This window comes from Vigna radiata, chromosome 7 (assembly GCF_000741045.1).
Source record: "Vigna radiata var. radiata cultivar VC1973A chromosome 7, Vradiata_ver6, whole genome shotgun sequence".
In the NCBI taxonomy this organism is placed as follows: Eukaryota; Viridiplantae; Streptophyta; class Magnoliopsida; order Fabales; family Fabaceae; genus Vigna; species Vigna radiata.
Genome location: NC_028357.1, coordinates 54805840 through 54831061, shown reverse-complemented (window position 1 = coordinate 54831061; position 25222 = coordinate 54805840). Strand labels below are relative to the sequence as shown.

Below are 25222 nucleotides of genomic sequence, written 5' to 3'. Positions count from 1 at the left end.
GCCATAATGTCAGTAAAGGGAGAAAATAAAAGGAAGAATGAAAGAATAATTTTGAGATAAGTGTATAAAAAAAAAAGATAAAAAAGTGAGACATATAAATAAAATTTTGTAATATCTAAGACTTACTTGACGTGTTCAAATGATGACATTGAAAAAAGGGGGTTAAAAAAAAGTCTACCGACTACCAAAATACGCTTGATTGAGACTAACTAACCTATTCTTCCATTATAGTGCTTGGAGCACATTTTATTGAAAACCTTCTTCCAGTTGGGCCTAGCAAAATGAGTTCGCACCTGGTAGTAGGAATTCAAAGAAGTAAGCGAGGTTTTAAATTTACTCACTCCGATTATGGCATTAAAAAGGGGCTAAATGCTAAACATAGCGAATAATACATAAAAACAATGAAACGCGAAGGCTTACTCTGGTCCCAGAAACAATGTCAACTCCGTTTTTGGCATGGTTGAGTGCTTGTACCATGGTGATGAGGGCAGATCTAGCATCCCCTTCCTCGTATACGCTGGTCAAGTAGTTGTGCATCTCAATGACACCCTGAAGTCCAAATTTGATGTTCAACATTAGCCATTGCGAAAAAAACATTATTCATCTTTGTGGCAGGGACAAGGAATACTAAAAGTTCTTCGGGAGGAAGTATAATAAGAAATAAATTTTCTGCAGAAACTAAATACCCTTTGATCAAGCTCTGCTACTTCATTCATGACTCCTTTGAACCAATCAAAAGAACCTTGCTCTCTTGTAACCCAGTAAAAATAAGCGTTGGTGGTCTTAAGTGTTTTCTTCCGTTTTGGCGCAATTTTATTAAGAGATGGTGAGTCTGTAGTACTCCCAACACTAAGGTCTGAACCTCTACTTATATCAGAGATTGAATCCTGAATAAAAGTAACCCAGATAGTTATATTTCGTGGTACTAAATTTGCATACAGATGTTCAAATAATATTCATGAGCATGACAATTTGTATGCGACACATAACACGCCAGAGTTAAGCTATGAATAACATGAATATTAACTACTTTACTGTCTTAATGTTCATTAACTAATACAATGAACCGCTGGAACTCACCGCCATTTCCTCCATTTTGATGATGTTGTTGAGAAGATCTTTTAGAATGCTGATGAAAGGTGTTGCTCCTATCCCGAGACCGACTAGTAACAAAACATCATATTTTTTATAATCTTGTGCCGGTGCACCGTAAGGTCCATCGATCTTTAACTTCGGCAAACTGCATCAATGGTTAACAAGTTTTGGCTTGGAATCATGTATAAATTATTTTCCCCTACTTTCCCAGGACCAAAGATAAGAAAGCAACAACAGAAAATGGCAAGTGCCACATATACCTTTTCTTCGTGGTTTCATCAGCCCTGAGAAGCCCACTCTTCCCAGATACAGGAGGCTCACAGGCCTCAGAGAACACCCTTTTAAGCTCCTGTGTCCAATCACCCAGTTGCCGAATATGAACACTCAGGTAGTCGTCGCCAGGGGCTGAGGTAATAGAGAACGGATGCCTGACACAAAATATTGTCCCATGTTACTGTTAGATACCGATACTTGTTGAGTAAAAATTTCACAAGTTTCACTCTGAAACAAAATCGAGACTTCTAACAGCTCATAAACTGCAATATCAGTTTACTTTCCCTTCTTTTCTTATTCAATATGTCTGATCATCAGGGGCAAAAGTACTACCGGTTCGATCTCTGTTTTATGAATAGTAAAAATGCAGAGGAAAGTTCATTTTCCAAACTTCGTATCGTTTTCCATATTTCTTTGTTCAAAACAGTACACAGTGTCTCAATTATGAAGCATAATGTAAATCGTAAAACCGCTACATGAAACATATTTTTGTTTAAAATTGAAATGCAACTCACCATTCAAACGGAGAAACAGCAGGACACTGCACAAACATGTATTGTCCGCTCTTGTAACGAAATTGAGGAGGCTTAGACATTTGCAATGTGAGAACATTTCCAGGATATATGGCAACCTGAATATTTTCCATTTTTTAAAAAAGAAAAAGAAAAAGGGAGAAAACGAAGTTAGCATGCTGTTCAATTTATATTTGGCACTAATTTATATGAAGTTATAGAGTTAGAGTAGTTTTTTAGATATGGAAGTTCCTGGCAGTTTTTAGTTTACTTTTTATGACTCTAGAGTCTGGATGCTCACAATTAGCCCAGGCCAATTGCACTTAATAGTAGTTGAGACAAGTAATAAAACCATGTTTGTTATGAAGTCGAAAATTTAGAGCCTAACTATTGGTCCACTTAATCAGCTAACCTTTCCAAGACGAACTGTATACAGGCCAGAACGAAATAGTCTGAGTATTCTTTCGGACGTATAAAGTAAAACTGGAACCGCAAGATACATCCATGTCTGCAAACGGAAACCAGAACGTAAGTCACTAATTACAGGTAAACAAAGCATTTGAAAGATATCCTAAATAATTGAAATATGTATACCGTTTTAAGGTACCATTTATGCACGAGGTAAAGTTTTGTTCCGTGGATTATAAGAAGGACGTATACGATGACAAACAGATGATGTGAATACCAGAAGGCATTGAAGCCAGTGAGCCTACTAAATGGTTTAGGCAGCTTAATGAGATTTCTCCGGAACCATTTGGTTGCAAGTGTAAATGCTATTATCATAAGAATCACCATCAAAATTCCAGTCACACCCTCGACGCCTTTAGCCAGGTCTCCGTAACTGGGTTTATTATCACCAAATACACCTTTCAAATACTTCTCATAATTGTCTTCAGACGTACTTACAAGTCTTGGAAAATCACAAGCAAGGTGATCTCCGGCATGAAGTATAATACCAATCACAATGGCCCCAGCAATTGTCTGTAAGAATCAGAAAGTAAAACTGGAAATCATATAAGCATCAATAAGTAAAACTGGAAATCATGTACCGAACTATCAGCGAACATAAATTTATTATGTTTCTGATATATTTTTATTTCTAACAGATTTTTTTTTTTTTCTGCACTTTAACTTTTTATGTACAATCGTTAAATTTTTAAGATAATTTCACTCTCATTCGTTAAGCCAATATAAGCTTTAATATCATTTCCGTATTAAATTATAAAAATATATGCATTTATTGATTTAAGAAAATTTATGCTACTCGCCCAATTTAGTGTTGTGCTTATTAATAAAATATGTTCGTCAGTTATAAAGAATTTAAAATAAACAAAATTGAAATACCATTAAAACGAAAAAGTCATTTTTAATTTAAAATTATAAAAGAAAATTACATTTAAAATAAATGCAATAAATAAAATTAAAACATATTTAAAATATTTACTTTTTATATGCATTCTTTAACTTATTTTTTATGATAATTGTCAATTGTTTTCCCTTTATACCTAGGAGGGTAACCATTAATTTTACACTAGTTATCACATACATGTTCTAAACTTACAATAGAATGTACCAAAAAAATCTTACAAATAGATAAAAAAGGAACAAATGTGATATTTCCATCAAAATATAAACTTGAAATCACAGTTATCTTATATTTATATATATATATATATATATATATATATATATATATATATATATTAATCTTTTTTTCTATTTCGTCTAAAAAATTAGTATATTTTTAAAGGTGACAAGTTTTTTTTTCCAAAAAATTACTCAAGAATCAGTGCGTGTAAGTGGTCTAGGGTTTANATAGGATTAACTCAAATCATATATCCATAATCAGATACAATTAAACTGCAGAAAATTGAGCAACCTACAAACACTAGCTATTTTCCACTTCTATCATCATCCTAACAAATTTCACAAAGAATTAACATCAAAACCAACCTAAATATCAACGTTTCCAAGACAATTGTCACCATTTTTAATCGACCCAGTGGTGATGTTGTATGTGATTGTGCAATTCATCTCAACCACAACTTTCCTCGGAAAAATGTTTAGTATTTTGACCTTACCATCAATCCTGGTATAGCTGCTGATATTCAAAGCCTGATCCTTTAGGTCAGTATCCAAATTTGGAATCGCCAGAAGCTTCTTTGCCATAATCTCCATGGTGGTGTTGACCCTTATGGTTCTTCTGGGCTTGGCTTTCCCCGGTGGAGATTCACCATCACCTATTTCCTCTCCGTTATAGTAAACATCGGTCCAGGCGTTTTCAAATCTGAAGGTAAAAGCGTTTGGATTCTTCACAGATATATCAGCAAGAATCGTAACGTTGTCAGTAGCACCGTTGGCGAAAGTTCCACTGATAAGGGTAGCCCCGTTCATCCTCACCTGGGGGTCTTTGACATTGTAAACGGTGAAGCCCAAGACCAGTACTATGACCACAAGTAGCACAGCAATTGCAGTGGCACAACCGCAGCACTGGATAAACTTTCTTATTCGAATGTTTTTTCTGTGTGTGGATGCGTAGTCTTGATCTTCTTGTGAGTTGAAGTGGGATGATGATATGAATGGAGCCAAGGGCTTGATCTGCTGATCAGGACTCTGCTGAGCCATGCTGATTTGTGATGGTACTGGGAATTTAACTTAGTATGAGATGGTCTTCTTGAAACTATACATTATGGCTTACTAGCAAATGGGTGGTGGGTACTTAGATCAATTTCCAATATGAAATGTCTTCAAATGGTTGATTCCACGTTGATAGCGACAACTCTGTCTCCTGCACCTGCGATGTAATTGACATGATAAATTTAGTTATTAAATATAACATTTTTTGTTTTGTCTTGAATACTAATAAAATCTTGTTGTTCAGGTATACATATATATATATGATGAGATGTTGGTGGTTTTCGATCTCCACACATATGATAAGAGAGTGACCACATGAATAAATATTAGTATTTTTGTGCAATTAATTTGAAGTTTTTGGTTGAAAATCTTGTATTGATCAGAAACGGTAAAAAGAAGAAAAAAAGGTTATTTGTCTTGACCTTGAGGTATTGAGAATTAAGGAATTATGGGTTGATGTTTTCCTGAACGCGTTTCCAGTATTTGCACGGCTTGACCGATGACTAAATGGGAAGTTACTTAAATTAAAGGCAAAGAATGATAAATGTACTTGATTTATGGACTAAAAAATTGAGATGATGATTCAAGAGTAGTGACTTTGAAGGATTCTAGAAATAGGAGTGAGGGAAAAGACACATCCGGCCTGAAGGAATATGAAATGCAGCAGTGCAGAGTATTGGATCAGCAAATGCGTTGTAACAAACTAAAAAATTAGGCCAGTTTCATTCCACTACCTTTTCGATTTTCGCCGTTGAGAAATGTGGCAATTAAATATGTTTTGATTTGGTCATGAAGACCCAGCTTTTCTTTTGGAAAATAATTTTAACTCTTTGATGGGGAAGTTAATTAATATTCAAGTCATCAAACTTATCCCACATGATTCTAATGTTGATAGTCCCCACCATTTTATCCATATCGTTTCCCTTACACGGTGAATCGGTCAAAGAGATATCATAAATCCTTCTTCCATTTCACAAAAACGGTGGAACTCAACCCTTTGAGCCCTTTGGGCTTGCATTTTACACAAGACGTACTTTTATCAGTTGTGCATTTAGTGTATCATACGGATGTTTGATCTAAATAAAAATGTATTCATACTCTAGATCCTCTCTATGCGCCGAGCCATCTGCTCTAAATTGCTCCACAATATATAATAAGATTAATAATATCACAAAGAACTTTAGTAACGTGTTTAATATTTTTTTTCTTATTTTCATAAATTCTGACATGCAGGTCAGAAAATCAACAACCAAGAGAAAAAATAGTAATTTGTAATGTAAAATTTTGTATATTTCAAATGGCGCATACAGTTGTGTATTTACAATTTCATTACAGCTGACATTGAACAAACCCCTTCTCCATTATGCAGAAGAGATTAAGCATCTTGAGTTTATTTCACGCACATCCTTTGCATCCAAACGAGGATTCGAGTAGCATTTATTGAGGACGTGTTTAAATCATATTCAAAGTCTTTGCCGAAAACATGACCCAAATGGAACCTTACTGAAGAATTTGATATTAATATACTCCTGATCTGGTTCGTAAACTCTGCGCAGATAATTTTAATATGCATTGACTAAATGAGCACCAGAAAATATCATCGTGGCTCAATAGTTTAAGTCGTGTTCACAAACCAATAGTTTTACTTCATGTATATAATCAAATAAATAAATAAAGGTTAAAACTATTGATCACTTTGAAAAAGGAAAACACTATACCGGTTTCATTTACATAGATATGTATAATCCCCTTCTCCCCGTTAGAACCCAAGCAGAAGTAGAGGTGATTCATTTGCCTCACTCTGAGTTCTCAAGAATTCCTGGAATCCCCTGGAAGGAAAAATGAGAAAGTTGCTCTTGAAAAGGTATCCCAGCCACATTCTTTAGTCCCTTTACCTTCTATTATCTTTTTCAAAAATGTCCATATCCAATTCACTGTGGATCTATCTGCCAACAGTTGATGTGGCTCCCACGATCAGGTCAGCATCTCCAATGTAGTTGTATCGCACTCTAGGTGGTGGACAGTACCACTGCGCTTATCTCTTTAGTTATGAGGCCACATGTATACTGAAATGCCAAGCAATCTTGCTGGCTCTATGTACAATGCTTCACATCTATACAAAAAGGTTTTACTTGTTGAATATTAATCATATAATATGACCACGCCAAGTTACTAAAATGACGGGTTTAAGTTGAGATGACCCTGTTAACTTTTAGTACATTTGGGAGTGCTCAGCCCAAATTCTTTAAAAGTGCTCCTTGTGGAACTCAAATTTTGTTGGACCCTTTTCATTGAACTCGAAGCAGAGCTTGCTCAGTTCTTTGGCCAAAACTGGTGCACCACAATAAAATACCCCTGATCCGAATCATGATAGCCATAATGTCAGTAAAGGGAGAAAATAAAAGGAAGAATGAAAGAATAATTTTGAGATAAGTGTATAAAAAAAAAAGATAAAAAAGTGAGACATATAAATAAAATTTTGTAATATCTAAGACTTACTTGACGTGTTCAAATGATGACATTGAAAAAAGGGGGTTAAAAAAAAGTCTACCGACTACCAAAATACGCTTGATTGAGACTAACTAACCTATTCTTCCATTATAGTGCTTGGAGCACATTTTATTGAAAACCTTCTTCCAGTTGGGCCTAGCAAAATGAGTTCGCACCTGGTAGTAGGAATTCAAAGAAGTAAGCGAGGTTTTAAATTTACTCACTCCGATTATGGCATTAAAAAGGGGCTAAATGCTAAACATAGCGAATAATACATAAAAACAATGAAACGCGAAGGCTTACTCTGGTCCCAGAAACAATGTCAACTCCGTTTTTGGCATGGTTGAGTGCTTGTACCATGGTGATGAGGGCAGATCTAGCATCCCCTTCCTCGTATACGCTGGTCAAGTAGTTGTGCATCTCAATGACACCCTGAAGTCCAAATTTGATGTTCAACATTAGCCATTGCGAAAAAAACATTATTCATCTTTGTGGCAGGGACAAGGAATACTAAAAGTTCTTCGGGAGGAAGTATAATAAGAAATAAATTTTCTGCAGAAACTAAATACCCTTTGATCAAGCTCTGCTACTTCATTCATGACTCCTTTGAACCAATCAAAAGAACCTTGCTCTCTTGTAACCCAGTAAAAATAAGCGTTGGTGGTCTTAAGTGTTTTCTTCCGTTTTGGCGCAATTTTATTAAGAGATGGTGAGTCTGTAGTACTCCCAACACTAAGGTCTGAACCTCTACTTATATCAGAGATTGAATCCTGAATAAAAGTAACCCAGATAGTTATATTTCGTGGTACTAAATTTGCATACAGATGTTCAAATAATATTCATGAGCATGACAATTTGTATGCGACACATAACACGCCAGAGTTAAGCTATGAATAACATGAATATTAACTACTTTACTGTCTTAATGTTCATTAACTAATACAATGAACCGCTGGAACTCACCGCCATTTCCTCCATTTTGATGATGTTGTTGAGAAGATCTTTTAGAATGCTGATGAAAGGTGTTGCTCCTATCCCGAGACCGACTAGTAACAAAACATCATATTTTTTATAATCTTGTGCCGGTGCACCGTAAGGTCCATCGATCTTTAACTTCGGCAAACTGCATCAATGGTTAACAAGTTTTGGCTTGGAATCATGTATAAATTATTTTCCCCTACTTTCCCAGGACCAAAGATAAGAAAGCAACAACAGAAAATGGCAAGTGCCACATATACCTTTTCTTCGTGGTTTCATCAGCCCTGAGAAGCCCACTCTTCCCAGATACAGGAGGCTCACAGGCCTCAGAGAACACCCTTTTAAGCTCCTGTGTCCAATCACCCAGTTGCCGAATATGAACACTCAGGTAGTCGTCGCCAGGGGCTGAGGTAATAGAGAACGGATGCCTGACACAAAATATTGTCCCATGTTACTGTTAGATACCGATACTTGTTGAGTAAAAATTTCACAAGTTTCACTCTGAAACAAAATCGAGACTTCTAACAGCTCATAAACTGCAATATCAGTTTACTTTCCCTTCTTTTCTTATTCAATATGTCTGATCATCAGGGGCAAAAGTACTACCGGTTCGATCTCTGTTTTATGAATAGTAAAAATGCAGAGGAAAGTTCATTTTCCAAACTTCGTATCGTTTTCCATATTTCTTTGTTCAAAACAGTACACAGTGTCTCAATTATGAAGCATAATGTAAATCGTAAAACCGCTACATGAAACATATTTTTGTTTAAAATTGAAATGCAACTCACCATTCAAACGGAGAAACAGCAGGACACTGCACAAACATGTATTGTCCGCTCTTGTAACGAAATTGAGGAGGCTTAGACATTTGCAATGTGAGAACATTTCCAGGATATATGGCAACCTGAATATTTTCCATTTTTTAAAAAAGAAAAAGAAAAAGGGAGAAAACGAAGTTAGCATGCTGTTCAATTTATATTTGGCACTAATTTATATGAAGTTATAGAGTTAGAGTAGTTTTTTAGATATTGAAGTACCTGGCAGTTTTTAGTTTACTTTTTATGACTCTAGAGTCTGGATGCTCACAATTAGCCCAGGCCAATTGCACTTAATAGTAGTTGAGACAAGTAATAAAACCATGTTTGTTATGAAGTCGAAAATTTAGAGCCTAACTATTGGTCCACTTAATCAGCTAACCTTTCCAAGACGAACTGTATACAGGCCAGAACGAAATAGTCTGAGTATTCTTGCGGACGTATAAAGTAAAACTGGAACCGCAAGATACATCCATGTCTGCAAACGGAAACCAGAACGTAAGTCACTAATTACAGGTAAACAAAGCATTTGAAAGATATCCTAAATAATTGAAATATGTATACCGTTTTAAGGTACCATTTATGCACGAGGTAAAGTTTTGTTCCGTGGATTATAAGAAGGACGTATACGATGACAAACAGATGATGTGAATACCAGAAGGCATTGAAGCCAGTGAGCCTACTAAATGGTTTAGGCAGCTTAATGAGATTTCTCCGGAACCATTTGGTTGCAAGTGTAAATGCTATTATCATAAGAATCACCATCAAAATTCCAGTCACACCCTCGACGCCTTTAGCCAGGTCTCCGTAACTGGGTTTATTATCACCAAATACACCTTTCAAATACTTCTCATAATTGTCTTCAGACGTACTTACAAGTCTTGGAAAATCACAAGCAAGGTGATCTCCGGCATGAAGTATAATACCAATCACAATGGCCCCAGCAATTGTCTGTAAGAATCAGAAAGTAAAACTGGAAATCATATAAGCATCAATAAGTAAAACTGGAAATCATGTACCGAACTATCAGCGAACATAAATTTATTATGTTTCTGATATATTTTTATTTCTAACAGATTTTTTTTTTTTTCTGCACTTTAACTTTTTATGTACAATCGTTAAATTTTTAAGATAATTTCACTCTCATTCGTTAAGCCAATATAAGCTTTAATATCATTTCCGTATTAAATTATAAAAATATATGCATTTATTGATTTAAGAAAATTTATGCTACTCGCCCAATTTAGTGTTGTGCTTATTAATAAAATATGTTCGTCAGTTATAAAGAATTTAAAATAAACAAAATTGAAATACCATTAAAACGAAAAAGTCATTTTTAATTTAAAATTATAAAAGAAAATTACATTTAAAATAAATGCAATAAATAAAATTAAAACATATTTAAAATATTTACTTTTTATATGCATTCTTTAACTTATTTTTTATGATAATTGTCAATTGTTTTCCCTTTATACCTAGGAGGGTAACCATTAATTTTACACTAGTTATCACATACATGTTCTAAACTTACAATAGAATGTATAAAGTTTTCATTATCTATTCATTGTGTCTCTTATATTTATCTTTATATAGCATGCTCATGTATTGACTACAGTAAATTAGTTATCTTATATATATATATATATATATATATATATATATATATATATATATATATTAATCTTTTTTTCTCTTTCGTCTAAAAAATTAGTATATTTTTAAAGGTGACAAGTTTTTTTTTCCAAAAAATTACTCAAGAATCAGTGCGTGTAAGTGGTCTAGGGTTTAAGTTTAATTTTAAATTTAAATCAATTAAAATAATTGAGTTATCAAATTAAAATTGGGTTATCAAATTAAAAATTGTTTTTATTTGGAAACCCCATACAATCAAATGGATTTGATTAAATTGGGTTATCAAATTAAATAATTTAAAAAAATAGTTTCTCTTATTTAACTCTAAGAAAGTTAATATTAACCTTTTTTTAGTGTTTCTTAATTATTATAAATAGCACTACTTATAACAATGACATACATAATAGTTTTTAAAATTCTAAGATATCAAAATAATAAAATAAAATTATGTTTCAACTCAATGAATGTAATATAAAAATTGAAATATTTATATACAATATTTACAGATTAATATTCATATGATTATTTATATAACATTTTTTGTATGTTTATTTAATTGAGAAGAGTTGACTTTATGTAGTTTAAAGGTCACAAATTGGTTGAGTTCTATTTGAATGCATTACCAAACTCTATTCATCCAATGCACTGCGTACCTTGTGAAAGTTGATGTTGTCATCAAAAGGTACAGCATAGCCCAGCTTGGTTGTAGACCTGAGCCAAGTTATGGTGTTTCTGCACACGGGCAAGAGTATAAGGGCCATGTTGAATTTTAGAGTCTCAGCCCCACCCTTGGCCGTGGAAAGACAATAACCCATGATATGAAATGCATCTTTCCGCTTGTACTGTATAAACTTCCACGTGAATAGCCCCGTCATTATGCAAGCCCACAATGTTAAAACCCAAAGTCTCTTCCAATTCTCTTGCAAATAGTAGATCAATCTGCGGCTCATTCTACGTATTGGACTTTTCTTCCTTAACCCCTGTAGGTTCTGGCTCAGAGCTTGGCTTGTGTAACTTAGAGCTTGACTGTAGTTGAGATACGTGTCCTTTTGTAAAAGAAGCGTCTCCAGTTGCCATAGCTGCGATGACACAGTGACCATCAAAAAGGCCGTAAAACAACCAAAAGTTGAATCGTGTAGAGATATTTCAGCATGACAGCAGCATACATAATTATTAGCATCACAAGAGTAAAAGAAGGCATCACGCGTGGATGCGTCATGAATAAACCCCACTAATTAACATATTTTCTGTAGTTATGAGTAACTGGCGAAAAAGCAGAAAAGCAACTTGGGAACTGAAGCATATGAAAAATGTACCTCAGAAAAAACACTCGGCATGAATATGATTCAGTGTCAATAATGCTGTTAGCCAGGGAGATAAGATAACCCCTCTCCGGTCTTTCGCCCACGATACAAATCGGCATTGATCCTTTTTTAATTTATCCCCTTATAGCGTTTCTTTAGCTCACCGTTGAGAAAGGAATGACGGAAAAATAAAATTTCTCTATGAACAAGAATAATACTCCTTTTTTGTGTGTGTGAATAGAAAGAATTATACTCTTTCTACAACATTTTTACGACAGTGTTTTTACCTTTTATCTCTGCGTTATTTCACATCTGTATCTTTTCTCTTCCCAGTCTTTGCCTTTGTGAATAAAATTATTATGACATAGATACTTAAGAGTACTCTAGCTAGGATCAGCATGAATAACTACAATCCCATCCACTCTTTGGATTTTCCATATTTACTAAAAATTCTGAATACATACCAGCACTACCGAGAATTATAATGAATATCTTCTAAATAAGCTTATATTAGCCTAAGAAGTAAAGAGGTCATTGTAACAATGTATTAAGGAACTGAGTTATTGGAGATAACGGCTTAGTTATATCTCGTATTAAGGAACAAAGTGGTCTCCAATGGAGTTTACTGTTAAATTTGTTGACACAGTAAAAGGATGAAGAAATGAGATTGCACGTTGAGTGCACCCTATTAGTCTAATACTAATAATAGGTTTTTCCTAAATGTCGGATGATTTGCTAATTCACAATTTAGCTCATCTGTTGACTAATGGGCACAAACCTATATGTAATGCGGCTAAACAAACAAGCATGGTTTAAAAAATGTGTAAAGGTGTTAGTTTTTGTAAACATCCAATATTTTATTAATTAACGACTTAAAACTTATTCTATTTAATATATTTTAAAGATACTCGTTAAAAACCTATTTGATTCTAAAATTTAAGAGCTGTTTAATTTGAAATTTTATTTTATTTTTCTGCTTATAATAATTGCAAAAATTGTCACCATATCATTTGTTTATTTCTATTTTTGATTAATAAGTTATTATATTTGGAATTGCTAGAGCAATTGTTCCCGTAATATGTCGAGGAAAACCTTGCACTTCAAGGAAAGGAAAAACTTGTGTTTTCTATTTTAGTAGTTTTATGGAAATTATATAAAACAATAATGTAAACCATATACCAAGTCTGAGTAATATACTAAGACCGCCATTATTTTAATCACTTAATTTGAGTAATGAATTATTCCCGTTTATCATGCAATACATACACTATCAATAATTATTTGTATGTTTTTTTAATGAAAAAAATAATATGAGCACACTATTTTGACTCTATGTATGCATGTGTTGATAGAACTATAATATACTTATAATGGAATATATAAAGATTTCCCACCTCGATGTAGCCAAGTCCTTCGGGGTCTAACTCTTCCATGATAAGAGCTGCATATTCTTCGGCCTGTTCCTTCAATCTGGACAACCTATTTGCAGAAGCGCTTAACATGATGATCTGTAATCAATAGTTGCGAAACGAATAGGTTAATAAAAATTTTAATGCAAAAACTTTTGAGTTTTGACTCAACATTAAGAAAACAATAATAGTGGGGACAAAAGAAAAAACTAACTTAAAATGACAATTATGCCCCCACCAACTCCACTGAAAACGTCTTCATTATAAATTCCAAGAATTTGGTAAAATAAGAAAAATGAAAGCGCCATATGTGTGACAAAAGCCGAAAAAGTAAGACATAGTTCACTAACTCTTGAATATGCACCAACTAATTAATATTACGTTCTAGAACCTGGGAAACGTTATAAGTAAGAACATTGAATATTGGAAGCAGTTAATTTAGTAACCATTAAATTAAGTTCAACCAATCCAGCCTAATGTTGATTTATTAAACCGCAAGTGGACACCATATGTAAGCAACGTACTACGTCCACAATATGAAGAAGAACAACATATTGATTAAAAAAGGGTATTAAAATAAAATTTCAATTGTAAACAAATGTGAAAGATTTAGTTTCAGTTGGATTTCGGAATATAAAACTAAAGTCTTCTATACCTCTTTCACTTCTTCTTCTGTGATTCTCCCATCCTCGTTCTTGTCCACCCTGTGAATATTACCAAGATATATTTTAAAATACAAAGCACGTAATGATCATAATTGCATTACAACTTACAAGCAAAGAAATCATCAACGCTTTGACGGACATTTAAATATTAAATCAAATATGCAGTGACATTTAACAATGCTGTGCTTAATTTGTCATTAGGTGTCGTGGGCATAATTAAATAACGGAAAGTAAACACAGGAAGATTATTTATCACTAATTAATTAAACAGAGGAACATCAATTACTACAATGATGACCGAATAATTACATGTCGAAGAAGATCTGAAGCCGGGAATCGAAACTTTGATCAGTAATTTGCGACCAGAATTCAAACAGTTCTTCCCTGTTGATATTGTCAACTTTCAATCTTCGTTTACGACTCAGAGCATCAAACAGTTCCAGAGCGAATTCCTTCGAATCCTTCATACCTACAGAGATAAAAAAAAAAAAACATACAACTCCCTGAGCTGAAAAAAATATAATGGAAAAAGCAGTTGCGACCGGAAGAAAGAGTATTGATGCAAAACATAAAAATCGAAACAAGCAATGAAAATTCAATGCAATGAAACAGGGAGGGTTGGGAAAACTCTGTAGAATAAACTAATCAAAAGATTTAAACAAACAATGCGAGATTCGAAAAAAGAAACAGACCTATGCATTGCGCAAAATCGGCCCGATTGAGAAATCCATCCTTAGAGAGTCTATCGAAGCTGTTCTGCACCTCGTTCCACGCATCAACACCATTCGATTTGCTACTGATAAATTTCAGACCGCGAAGCGCTTTGTGCGCACCGGAGCGCGTGCGATCAAGCTGCGCGCGTTGCCTCCTGAGAGCACGAGCGGCCAGCGCCGTTTCGAATCCACCTCCGGCGCCGTTAGGACCCGAGGAAGACGAAAACGCGCGCGAAGCCTGGCTATGGCTCCACGAGAACCGCCGTAGCTCCGATTTTAGCTCCTGCGAGAACTGCCTCGCCTTCGCCACAGCCTCCGCCTTCAGCTCCTGTGAGAACTGCCGGAAGCCCCGCGACGAGCTCCGCCGAATCGTCGGCGACCTCGATACCGACGCCGGAGTCTCGTATCCGCTGCCGGCGACGCCGTCGTCGATGTTAATAACCGAGGCTGGCTCGACGCTCCGAAGAACGATGGTGTCATCATCTTGAAGATCAAGAGTAACCTCCACGAACTCCTCCGCGGCGGAGGTGGAATCAGTTCCCGGCGAAGTTCCGGCGCTGACAGTGGGTCTTCCGGGAACAGTGTCGGACGCCCATCGGCGCTCGTGCCTCGCAATAGCACTCATTGATAAGAGAAAATGGCAGGAAGAAATTAAGTATTTGTGTGTGTTTTTTATATTCGAAAGGAAAGGGAAGCTAAATTGGTTATGCAATGCATTTAGTGTTGCGTGGCTAAAGTGGAGCAGTGGTTGAGCAAAGTTGTTTTGGAAATTGGATTATGGTAAGTTGAGTTTGCAATAGGAAAGAGAGACGAAGAGGAATAACGCGTCGATAATATATGAGACAAGGACGTGATCAACGCGTGAATGCGAAGAAAGAAGAGAAGGAGGGTTTTGCAGGAGAAAATAATAGGATGTATTGTATTTGTTAATGGGGGGGACCTATTTAATGGAAGGGATTAAGAAGAGGAACAGAAATTGATGGAATGTTTCTAAAGTATAGTAAAATAATTATACGCAAGAGGTGGAAGCTAAAGAAAAAGGGCTCTGTATGAGCACTATAAGATGTTGGGGTTTGATTTCTTTGTTTAATGGTTGTGTTTGTGTGGCTTGGTTTTAAGGGTTGAGAAGAAGTAGAGGGAGAGTGTGTGGAAGTGACCTTGTGCTGGGTTGGAAAACGAAAGGGAATATCTCTATTTTACGCTAGTGGGACCTCTTCTTACAGACGTTTTTAGGCGACGGCAGATATCACTTTTGTCAACTCAACCCACTATCTATTCTTTTTAACTCTTCCTCTCTATTTACTACATGCATTTTCTAATTATACTCTCCTTTTTTTTTTTATCTTCAAATTTAATCCATACACATGCATACACCTACATCATCTAAGAACGCCTCCACTTTTCTAAATAAATAACAATGGAACGTAGTCAAGTGTCATAATCTCTCCCTTCTCTTTCTTTCCATAACACATTTCTTCAACAAGCTTTTTTCCATTACAACATATTTAACCATTCTATCAACTCATCAAATTCCATTTATTTTTAAGTATACACCTTTATAGTATGACTATCTCACCAAAGTAATAACTAAACTGTTGACCAATCCACGATTCCAAAATAATCCATCAAGAACTTGAGTGATCAAACTAAAATTGAAATTAACGTTAAGAATAATTATATTAAATTTAAGCTAGACCATTACTAATTGAACTGTAATCACGTTAATATTAATAAGAAGTTCATTTTAAAATTTATAAATAGTTTAACAACAATAACATTTTTTAATACCATAATAAAAATCGCCAACACGTGCATAAAAGAACTACATACTGTTTGGATTCGCCACATAAATTGATGTCATTAATAAGTAACCTCATAAATATATGATCAAAGTTTAAATATGGAGATCTCAAAAAGTGTATTAAGTATGGTTACATGCAATAAATGTGACGAGACTTCAATAAATATGCTTTCATATAAGACATTAGGGAGAAAGAGATGAAGCTGCAAAGGATAATGTTATTAAGTGTAAATGAATATTAAGTATGGAACAAATATAAATACGATTTAGTGATAAAGTTAAAAGAAAAGATGAAAAAAGATTATGACTTCATTTTTTTTCATTAATAAATTAGATAATATATAAGATTGATTTTGTGAGTTTGTAAAAAAGAATAAGAAAACTTGTAAATTTAACTATGACTACCAATTAACATTATCGATAAAAAGAAATCTAAATCAAGGTATGTGTTACATACAAATATGTAGTTCTAATATATTCTAATGTGATATAAGAAACACAAAGAATTTATAGATTTAGGGTAAACAAATCTCAAAGTTGAAGAAAGATCATTAAAAAATGTTATTTTTATATTTCGATTTATATTTATGTGAATACTTTTCAACATAATTCAAACGTAAAAAAATGGATGAGAGTATTATATGGGACATTTAGAAGAAAACATATTTGTTTTAGAAACTGAAATTATGTGGTTACTTTTTAGAAAAAAAGTTGTACAACTGTTGTTTTTTTTAATCGAAGGAGAAATTTACTCAATATTTAACATTCTGTAATTTATTAACATGCCTAATTTTTCGTTGAAATGCATGTGATATTACAGTATGTTTGACATGTAAAATAAAATTAACATAATTAAATATATTTATTTATTTTTAACATCTGAAGATTAAACTGTATTAAAATTAAAAAAAAAATATCATTTCGTATTAAAATTTAAAAACTCAATACATGGTTAGCTTCTGATTTAGAAATATTTAAAATAATGCTGTTTAAAAATATGTATATTAATAATATTATTTTATTTCATCTTCTTCTTCTATAGCTTCAGTCAAACGGTTCTCAACGCACATCTCATCATAAGTTGACCTCAGGCATGGAGATAGGCGATGGTTACAATGCGAAATAAAACAAAATAAAAAAAAATAAAAGGAAAAACGTAATTAATAATCAATAGTGGACGAAAAATTCAATTTTAAAACTCCGCAACTAAGGTGTAAAATTGAAAATTTAATAAAAGTGCTCTTATATTGTAATTGAAATCACCCGTATTAATGGATAAAAGAGCTTAGTTCCACATTATGAGTAACATTTAGTGTAAGCACAAGTATGAAAAGACATAGTAATATATAGCAATTGCAGAAAAAATAATTACGAGAGCATATATTTAAAGCCAAAAATAGGGGAGCATGAGGTGAGATTCGATAAATGATGTGAGTTTATTTTGTAAGAGAAAAATATTTGAGAATTGTAGTAAGTTTTAATTAGATGTTTATATTTCATGTTGACTTTGAAACTAATATGAAAGGTTTTAATATAATGTATTTAACTTGTACCATAAGGCAATCCTTGTTCTCATGTTCACAGAAGCCTATCTTCCATAAGAAAAATAACAGACAAAAGAGAGACGAAGAAAATGTAATGAAATACCTTTTGAAAAATATCACCCACCAAACCCCTTTACCATAAAATATACGACACACAAAACTTATGAAAAAAAATAAATAAATAAATAAATAAATCTACTATTATTATTTATTTATTTATTTATCTTTTTCTATCAACAACACAACAGAGGAAGAACCATGCAGGCAGTTTCACCTAATTAAAATTATTGTTGACTTGTTTTGCCACCGTAACTATTGCGGCATATGAATTGAGTTGAATTAGGGTTTCCTTTTGAAGAATCATACAATTATGGAATTTCAGAATCTTTTTATCGTTCAGTCTCGGTTGGGAAAATAACACCATCACTTTTCCCATCTTCACCTACTCTCTTAATTTCTTTTCACATTTTTTTTCGGTTTAATGTTTTGGTGGTCATTTTTTCGTTTAAAATCTCAAATAAATATATACTTATGTCTCAATTAGGTTTCTACTTTTGTAAAATTAAAATAAATAGAGATTTGTCATCAAATTGGACAAACGTGATGTGACAGTAAAAATCTAGTGGTCGACCACACAGTCTGGTGGTGGGTCGGTATAGTGATACCAGGAGACTGTACAATATTCAGAAACGAAGTCAAACTATATAAAAACGAAGTTAATAAAACACAAACACTGACCTTCGTTCAGGTACCACCAGGTCGACCACTCACTAGTTCGACCGATTACACCAGACCTTTACTATCACGTCAATTAAAAATATAATGAAGACACCGACTAAATACTGTACTATTTGAGATTCTAATAATTATACAAGCTAAATTAACTTTTTCCATCTTTGAAAATATCAAAAACTCAATAAAATCTAATTCAATGTCACAAAATTAGTTTGTAAAATCAAATTTGCATCCATAATTTAAATTATTATCTATAACCGATATAACACTTTTAACATTTACAAATTCATCTCCACTGCTCTATCCATATATATATATATATATATATATATATATATATATATATATATATATATATATATAACTAAAACAGTCCAGTGTCTAAATGATACTATAATGACTTGGTCTTTGACGTTGAACTTAAGGGAAGGGATAAACTTATGTAGAAATATAATGTGGCTGTTTCAAAATAATAAAATTTAGTATGAAAAACAACAATCGAAAATTGTAATTATTTTTTTACCGTTTGAATTACGTAGTTTGCAAATAATTCTATGGTACACTCATTACAATTATTCTATATCCTGTAGTTTTAAATTCTTGAAGCCTGTTGGAAAACTCTATTAGACTAAAACGTGAGCCACAAATGGTGGTCAAACCTGATGAAGTCAGTCATCAGTGGAAGAAACGCAATAACCTGAAATAAAAGAGACGATAAATTTATTTTCAGGTGGTGGGGGACTTAATACCAAATAATTTTTTTATCGTATAATGTTTAAGAAATTATTAATACTATTTATAAATGATATATTTGATATAATCTTTCCATTTTTAATCAGCCCACGGTACAATAAAATAACATACAATGACAATAATTGTATTTAACTAGAGATATATAAAAATAATAATAAAAGTTTGAGAATATAGGTTTTTTCAGTGATGAGAAAAGTGTTTTTTCAGACACATGATTTGATTTCAAAGTGAGGGTATGTTTCGTGGTTTGCACTTTTAAATTGTTCGCATGTGCTGGATAGGGACTTTAATAATTCTTTTGTCCCGCTATTTTTCATTTTTCCATATATTATATTACTATTTTTTTTAAAATATTAGAAAATGTATTTAGATAAGAGTATATTACTCGGATGAATAAAATCTTTGTTCCACCCTATTTCATCTGTCTGGATGTCCACTTTAACCTTCATTATAAATTTAAGTTAACTACGAAATTAATTCAAAATGAATCATTTCATGAATTAAAAAAAAAAAATAGAATCACGATTTATCTAATCACATTTTCTATTTTCCTTCTTTATAAAATTATATATATTTTATTTAAAAATAATTGTTGGACGACATCCAATTTAATTATTTGAATAGACAGAGGTAATAATTTTATAAATTACAAAGGGAAGGTTTTAATTATTATTATTTTTTGAAAAAAAAAATCTTGATTATATGAGAAATTTTATTGTTTTGCATATTTTTCTTTAAACAAGAGACGGAAAAGAAAAGAAACATAAATGTGAAAAAATTACATATAAAATATATTTGTGATTATAACCTTCTTTCAGTTTGTTTTGATTGCTGAAAATTTCTTCCTTTTTTAAAAGAAAATGTTTAACGATATTTTAAAATCAACGCAATTGGACAGAACCTCTTCAAAATTTTACAAAGATTAAGTTTTAAAAAAGTTGAAAACTTCTTTTATCGGTAATAATATATAACGAAATTATCACCGTTTACGTGAAATAATTTTCAATTTTACTTTTAATAATATATGTTATCTCTAATAAAGCCTAATACATACACTAGAAAGCCTGATAAACACTTTGCCATATGGCAGATCCACTAAATGAAATGCGCCCAACTTTATATTTAATATCTTTAATTGATAATACAATGTATTTTATAATGCGATGATAATATTTTTCATATAGATTGTTAGAAAGTGAAGTGGTGGTAATGTGATTAAGGAGATAATTTATTCATGCTACATTAAAGTTTGTAAAAAAAGAAAAAGAAAATGGAGAATTTAGAGATAGGTGGGCTTCTAGAAGAGCGTTACGTATAAGGCCCATATAGGGAAGTGGGCCATGGAAATCCTTGAAGTCAATGCTCACCAACTCCCATGTTTCGAAAAGAAAATGGAAATTGATTATAGACATAAATGGAGAAACTAATGCTACTTTTTAATGTTGTTAATTGTAATTGAAGTCTCCAATTTATTTGCTATATTTCACTTTCTAACACACGACATATAACTTCCTCCTTTAATCAATTACGAAGAAATTGATGTCTAAAAATCAATAATAATAGTCTTTCCATCGTTTTCCCACACTTTCCATTTCTCCATCGTTCTCTGGATTCTCTTGCTGCCACCTGCAACTACAAACTAATAATCATTTTCTTCTTATATTAATTAATAACTAATATAAGAAAGTTACACTGCTTTAAAATAAATGTTAATTTCATATATGATTATCCTCTTCAACCACTTGATCGTTGTTGTTATATTGTTGTTTGTACTACACTATGTTGTTGTCGAGTGAGTGATGCTGTCCAGTTTCATCAAAGACAGTGATAATTGAGAAATATTCATTTTCACTAAAAAAAAAATATTTGGAGAAAAAAATTAATTCAATTGTAGTATTTTCCCAACTCACTTTGTAAAATTTTAAAGATCAAAAGCTTTTGGAAATAAATACTTAATGTGTAGACTAAAAAAATAGAATCTAACTCTATAAAAGGCCAAAAATGACATAAAAAGTCATAATAAAGTACATACACTATATTTTGGTTGTGGTTTTTTTTTATCTTTATTTATAATTTAAAAATGTACCTTTACCCTTATTTTTATCTTCTCCAAATAAATGTTTGTTGTTTAAAATATTGATGAAATATTTCTTATAAAAAATTATTAGTAAATAATAATAATAATATTATCAAGTACCATATATTAAAATATGAAAAGAAGTTTTGTTTTCAATGTCAAATATAAAAGAAATTATAATTATAGTAAATATTAAATAATAGTATAAAGTAAAAATTGGATAAAATTAAATAATTATAAGAAAAACTAGAAATGAGCTTGAAAATAAGTAGAAATGAAATAAACAATCTATATAAGATTTTTATATTATCTAATAAATTCAATGTACTTTAATAATTTAAAACGTAAACATATATCAAAGAAATTTTATATATATAATAGTCTTAAAAACATATTTATATCTTCTCCGATGCTAGTAGGAAAAATTAAACTTAGAATCTCTCTTTTCTTTTACTTTATCACTCATAAATTTACTGCTTCTGCAGATACTAAACCTTGTTAAATAAACTCTTTTCATATTCAAGTTGTAGTAGTGTAATTCTAATGTTCTTTTTCAAGCATTATTATTGTTATTATTGTAAAGTTTGTCTTCTCAAGAAACTATAATAACCCCAAAATGCAGCTCTCTTTCACTGTTTATATATGAGAATGAGAGGGTGGAAAAACTTGAACCATTAATTCCAAAATCATGTGATTAATGACATAGAGCACACGTGTCATTGTTATATGATCGACTCAGTGTGAAATGGAGACATACAATATTCAAGCCGCATAATATTGTTCTAAAAAGTGAACCATGAAAAACATTATTGTGGCACCATAATCTAGAAAAAAGCGATGTATTAAGTCTCCAATACCAATTAAATTAAAATGTTTATGTTTTGAAAAGTTTGTGGAGCAAATACGCTTTTTGTAGAATAATCTCGCATTGTCTACATAATACTTTCAATTATTAAGAGGGTGCATATAAAAATATTCACAAATTTACACCAATTTTTATTTCTAAGTGTTAGAGATAGATGCTATCAGCAACTAATACTGTATTAAATATACTTTTATAAAATTAATTAGTAAGATGAAGTTTATAGTATATATTATATTATATGTGTTGATGATCTTAACTAATATAAAGTAATAATAATAAGAGTTTGCAAAGTTTGAAAAGGTCGATGTTTAAACGTAGTCCACGCGTTGTTGCGAAGAATAAAGATTTGCATGAAGGAAGACTTGTGTTCTTCGGAGGTCTCACAAAGTCAAACATAATAAAAACAAGTTTGTCATTATCTGAACAGTACAAAAGTGTAGTCTTCAATGTGAATCCGCGTGTCATAAGGCTATTGTCTTCCAAATGAAGTTTCGCTTCAATTTTTTTTTTTTATATATATACTTCAATCTCAAATATATACAAAAAAATGTAGGTTTCACGTATTTTATAATATCACAATATCAAAACATCCTCCACATAATTGAAAAACGGGTAACTAAAAGAAAAAACTCAATACCATTTTTTTCTTGTTTTCTTAATTTTGTTTATTATGAGATTATTTCTTTAAATGTTTAATGCGGCTTTAATTTTTGTAATTTGTGTTTAATTTGATTTATTTGTAACATTTAAATGTTAACAAGAGTATACAAGTGAACAATGTTAAATGATATATTTGTTTTTGGCATACATGGCCTCTTTAATAACTTCTGAACTTGTAAAACTCATGGTCATGGTGGATTGCCGATGAGAACTAGTTTCCGACAATTTGGAAGATCTAAGCATGGAGGAAATTGCATGAGCTTGTTTAAAGTTTTAAATTGGATTTACTCTTCCTTGTGGGCAAAGGGTTTGTCCCATAATAGTGTCATTAGATCAACAAGGAAAAAAAAATCAGTGATAACAAAAGGAGATTGAACAAAATTAACAAGTAATAACGCATCAAAACGAGAAAGAAAGGGTAAAAATCCACGAGTGAGGAAGAAGAATCCATTGGCACGGTAGTGGTGTGGTGCATTGTAGGTGACGAAGCCAGAAAAACAATCATTGACTGTGTAAGCAACCACTTAAGCAATGTTGTTAATATGTATACTCCGTTACTAACGATTTAGACAACGTCACACAAAAAGACCAAATTAAACATAAATTACGAAAATTAATATCACATTAATCACTACAAAATGAATTCTACTTTGAACAAAGTGGACAAAAATATATAAATGCCCAGAGTAGTATTAATTAAAATAATCAGTAATTTCACTATTGTAATTTTTTCTTTCATACAAGAATCAATAAAATTAAGTAAAGATAATTGACATTTTTAATTAACAAAAAATTATTATTTACAAATCTAGACATAATTATATTTTTATTAATAAATTCTAAGCTGTTTTTAATGCAAGTTTTTAGTGTATAAGAATGGTCGGACTAAGTAAAGTTAGAACTGTGATTTTATAAAACTTAGCCGATCCTTATGTAACCTCAGGATTTAATTCATAGAACTATGATCTTATAGTTTAAATATTTTTTAATGAGTTTTTTTATATATAAAAAGCTTGTATTATAAAGTATTTAAAACCGATTTAATTATTTTGTTTTAAATATACACTAATAAGCGTTTACATAATTTAAAAAATTTGAATATGATTTGCTACATAAATACTTATATGTTGTTGTTATTTGTAAAAATAATAATATCAAATCTTAATTAAAAACAAACTTACAATTTTTAGAAGTCAATATTTAATCCATATTGATAAATATATAACAATGGAATTGGAGGAAAAAATGAAAAAAAAAAAAACTGTGATATTTAGTTTAGTTTAGTTTTATATAATAGGGGACATGTTGAACTAAACTGATTATATGACGAGCTGTTTTAATATTGATAGTTAAAAAAGCGAAAACTGAAATTAGATACAATTATGAAATGTTAATAACTAATATATGAATTGATTTTATTCTTTTTTTTTTTGAAATTGGGCTCTTTCAATTATTTCATCAAGCTCCGTGACAATTGGATTGGACTGCATTTCTAAACATCTGTGTATTAATTTTATTTTATTTTTGAGATTTTTGCATTTTTATATACTAGAAAATCGAAGAAAGCCGAACAACTTTTGTGAAATGATAAATTTACAAAGTGAGACAAATAAGGAGAAAAATATAGTCTCTGTTGGGCTGAACCAGAAAGAATATGTTGGGCTGAGGGAGGAAAACGGCCTTTAGGTTCACTTAAATTGGATTAAGGTTATCTTTGACTATTCACACTTTGGATAGGGTGCAGGAAGAAACATGATAGGTTATAGGAAGCAATTTCCTTTACAAGATCTCTGCGGACATTTTATGTTGGGTTTAAAAAATAGGCCCAATTTACGCCCAGAAAGAAGTATTGTTTGTAAATCAGGTTGCTAAGTTAAAAAAGAAACACTTGTACATAAAGAATATAAATGAATCCTGCTATTTACACTCTCCTATTGTATCTTTTATTTAAAATGACATACTTACCCTTGTGTTTTTTCTTCTTTTCAACACTCGTATTGAGCTCAGGCACTTCTCTGCATCTTTTTATACTTTCCCCCTCCGAACTCAGAAAAAGCTTCTGATGTTACTGTAATGACATTATTGTTTTTCCTCCAAAGCCTTGCTTGGAAATATCTCTTGAAAAAATACTTCCAGAAACATTTGTTTTGTTTCTTAAGTGTTTGATAGAATGCCTCTAAGAAAATAAAATGTGTTGGAGAAACATTTGTGGAATGTTAAACAAAAAGATTGGTATGAGAGATGTTTGCGTGAAGAATAGGTTT

The 25222-nt window shown here is 31.9% G+C and overlaps 2 protein-coding genes across 2 annotated transcripts; both read right to left on the bottom strand.

The window, feature by feature from the left end:
- Positions 1-3701: 3701 nt before the first annotated feature.
- On the bottom strand, positions 3702-5248 carry LOC106768262 (late embryogenesis abundant protein At1g64065-like). The gene is made up of 2 exons (XM_014653310.2): positions 4940-5248; positions 3702-4674 (listed from the first exon to the last, which is right to left on the bottom strand). Exon 2 carries the CDS (start codon positions 4503-4505, stop codon positions 3834-3836), a length of 672 nt encoding a protein of 223 aa, XP_014508796.1. The 5' UTR covers positions 4506-4674; positions 4940-5248; the 3' UTR covers positions 3702-3833.
- An 818-nt stretch (positions 5249-6066) lies between these two features.
- On the bottom strand, positions 6067-15972 carry LOC106768261 (respiratory burst oxidase homolog protein A). Its single transcript, XM_014653309.2, has 14 exons — positions 14503-15972; positions 14120-14279; positions 13801-13849; positions 13131-13244; positions 11086-11511; positions 9365-9751; positions 9183-9278; positions 8774-8889; positions 8246-8413; positions 7971-8130; positions 7577-7777; positions 7311-7439; positions 7105-7183; positions 6067-6872 (listed from the first exon to the last, which is right to left on the bottom strand). The coding sequence occupies exons 1-14, from the start codon at positions 15146-15148 to the stop codon at positions 6763-6765; spliced, it is 2841 nt and encodes a 946-aa protein (XP_014508795.1). The 5' UTR covers positions 15149-15972; the 3' UTR covers positions 6067-6762.
- Positions 15973-25222: the final 9250 nt, after the last annotated feature.

Coding starts and splice junctions, on each gene's coding strand:
- LOC106768261 (XM_014653309.2), bottom strand. CDS start 15,148: ATGAGTGCTATTGCGAGGCACGAGCGCCGATGGGCGTCCGACACTGTT. Junction 8,890..9,182: donor ATACAGTTCGTCTTGGAAAG/GTTAGCTGATTA, acceptor GAAAATATTCAG/GTTGCCATATATCCTGGAAA. Junction 7,184..7,310: donor ACATTGTTTCTGGGACCAGA/GTAAGCCTTCGC, acceptor TCCTACTACCAG/GTGCGAACTCATTTTGCTAG.
- LOC106768262 (XM_014653310.2), bottom strand. CDS start 4,505: ATGGCTCAGCAGAGTCCTGATCAGCAGATCAAGCCCTTGGCTCCATTC.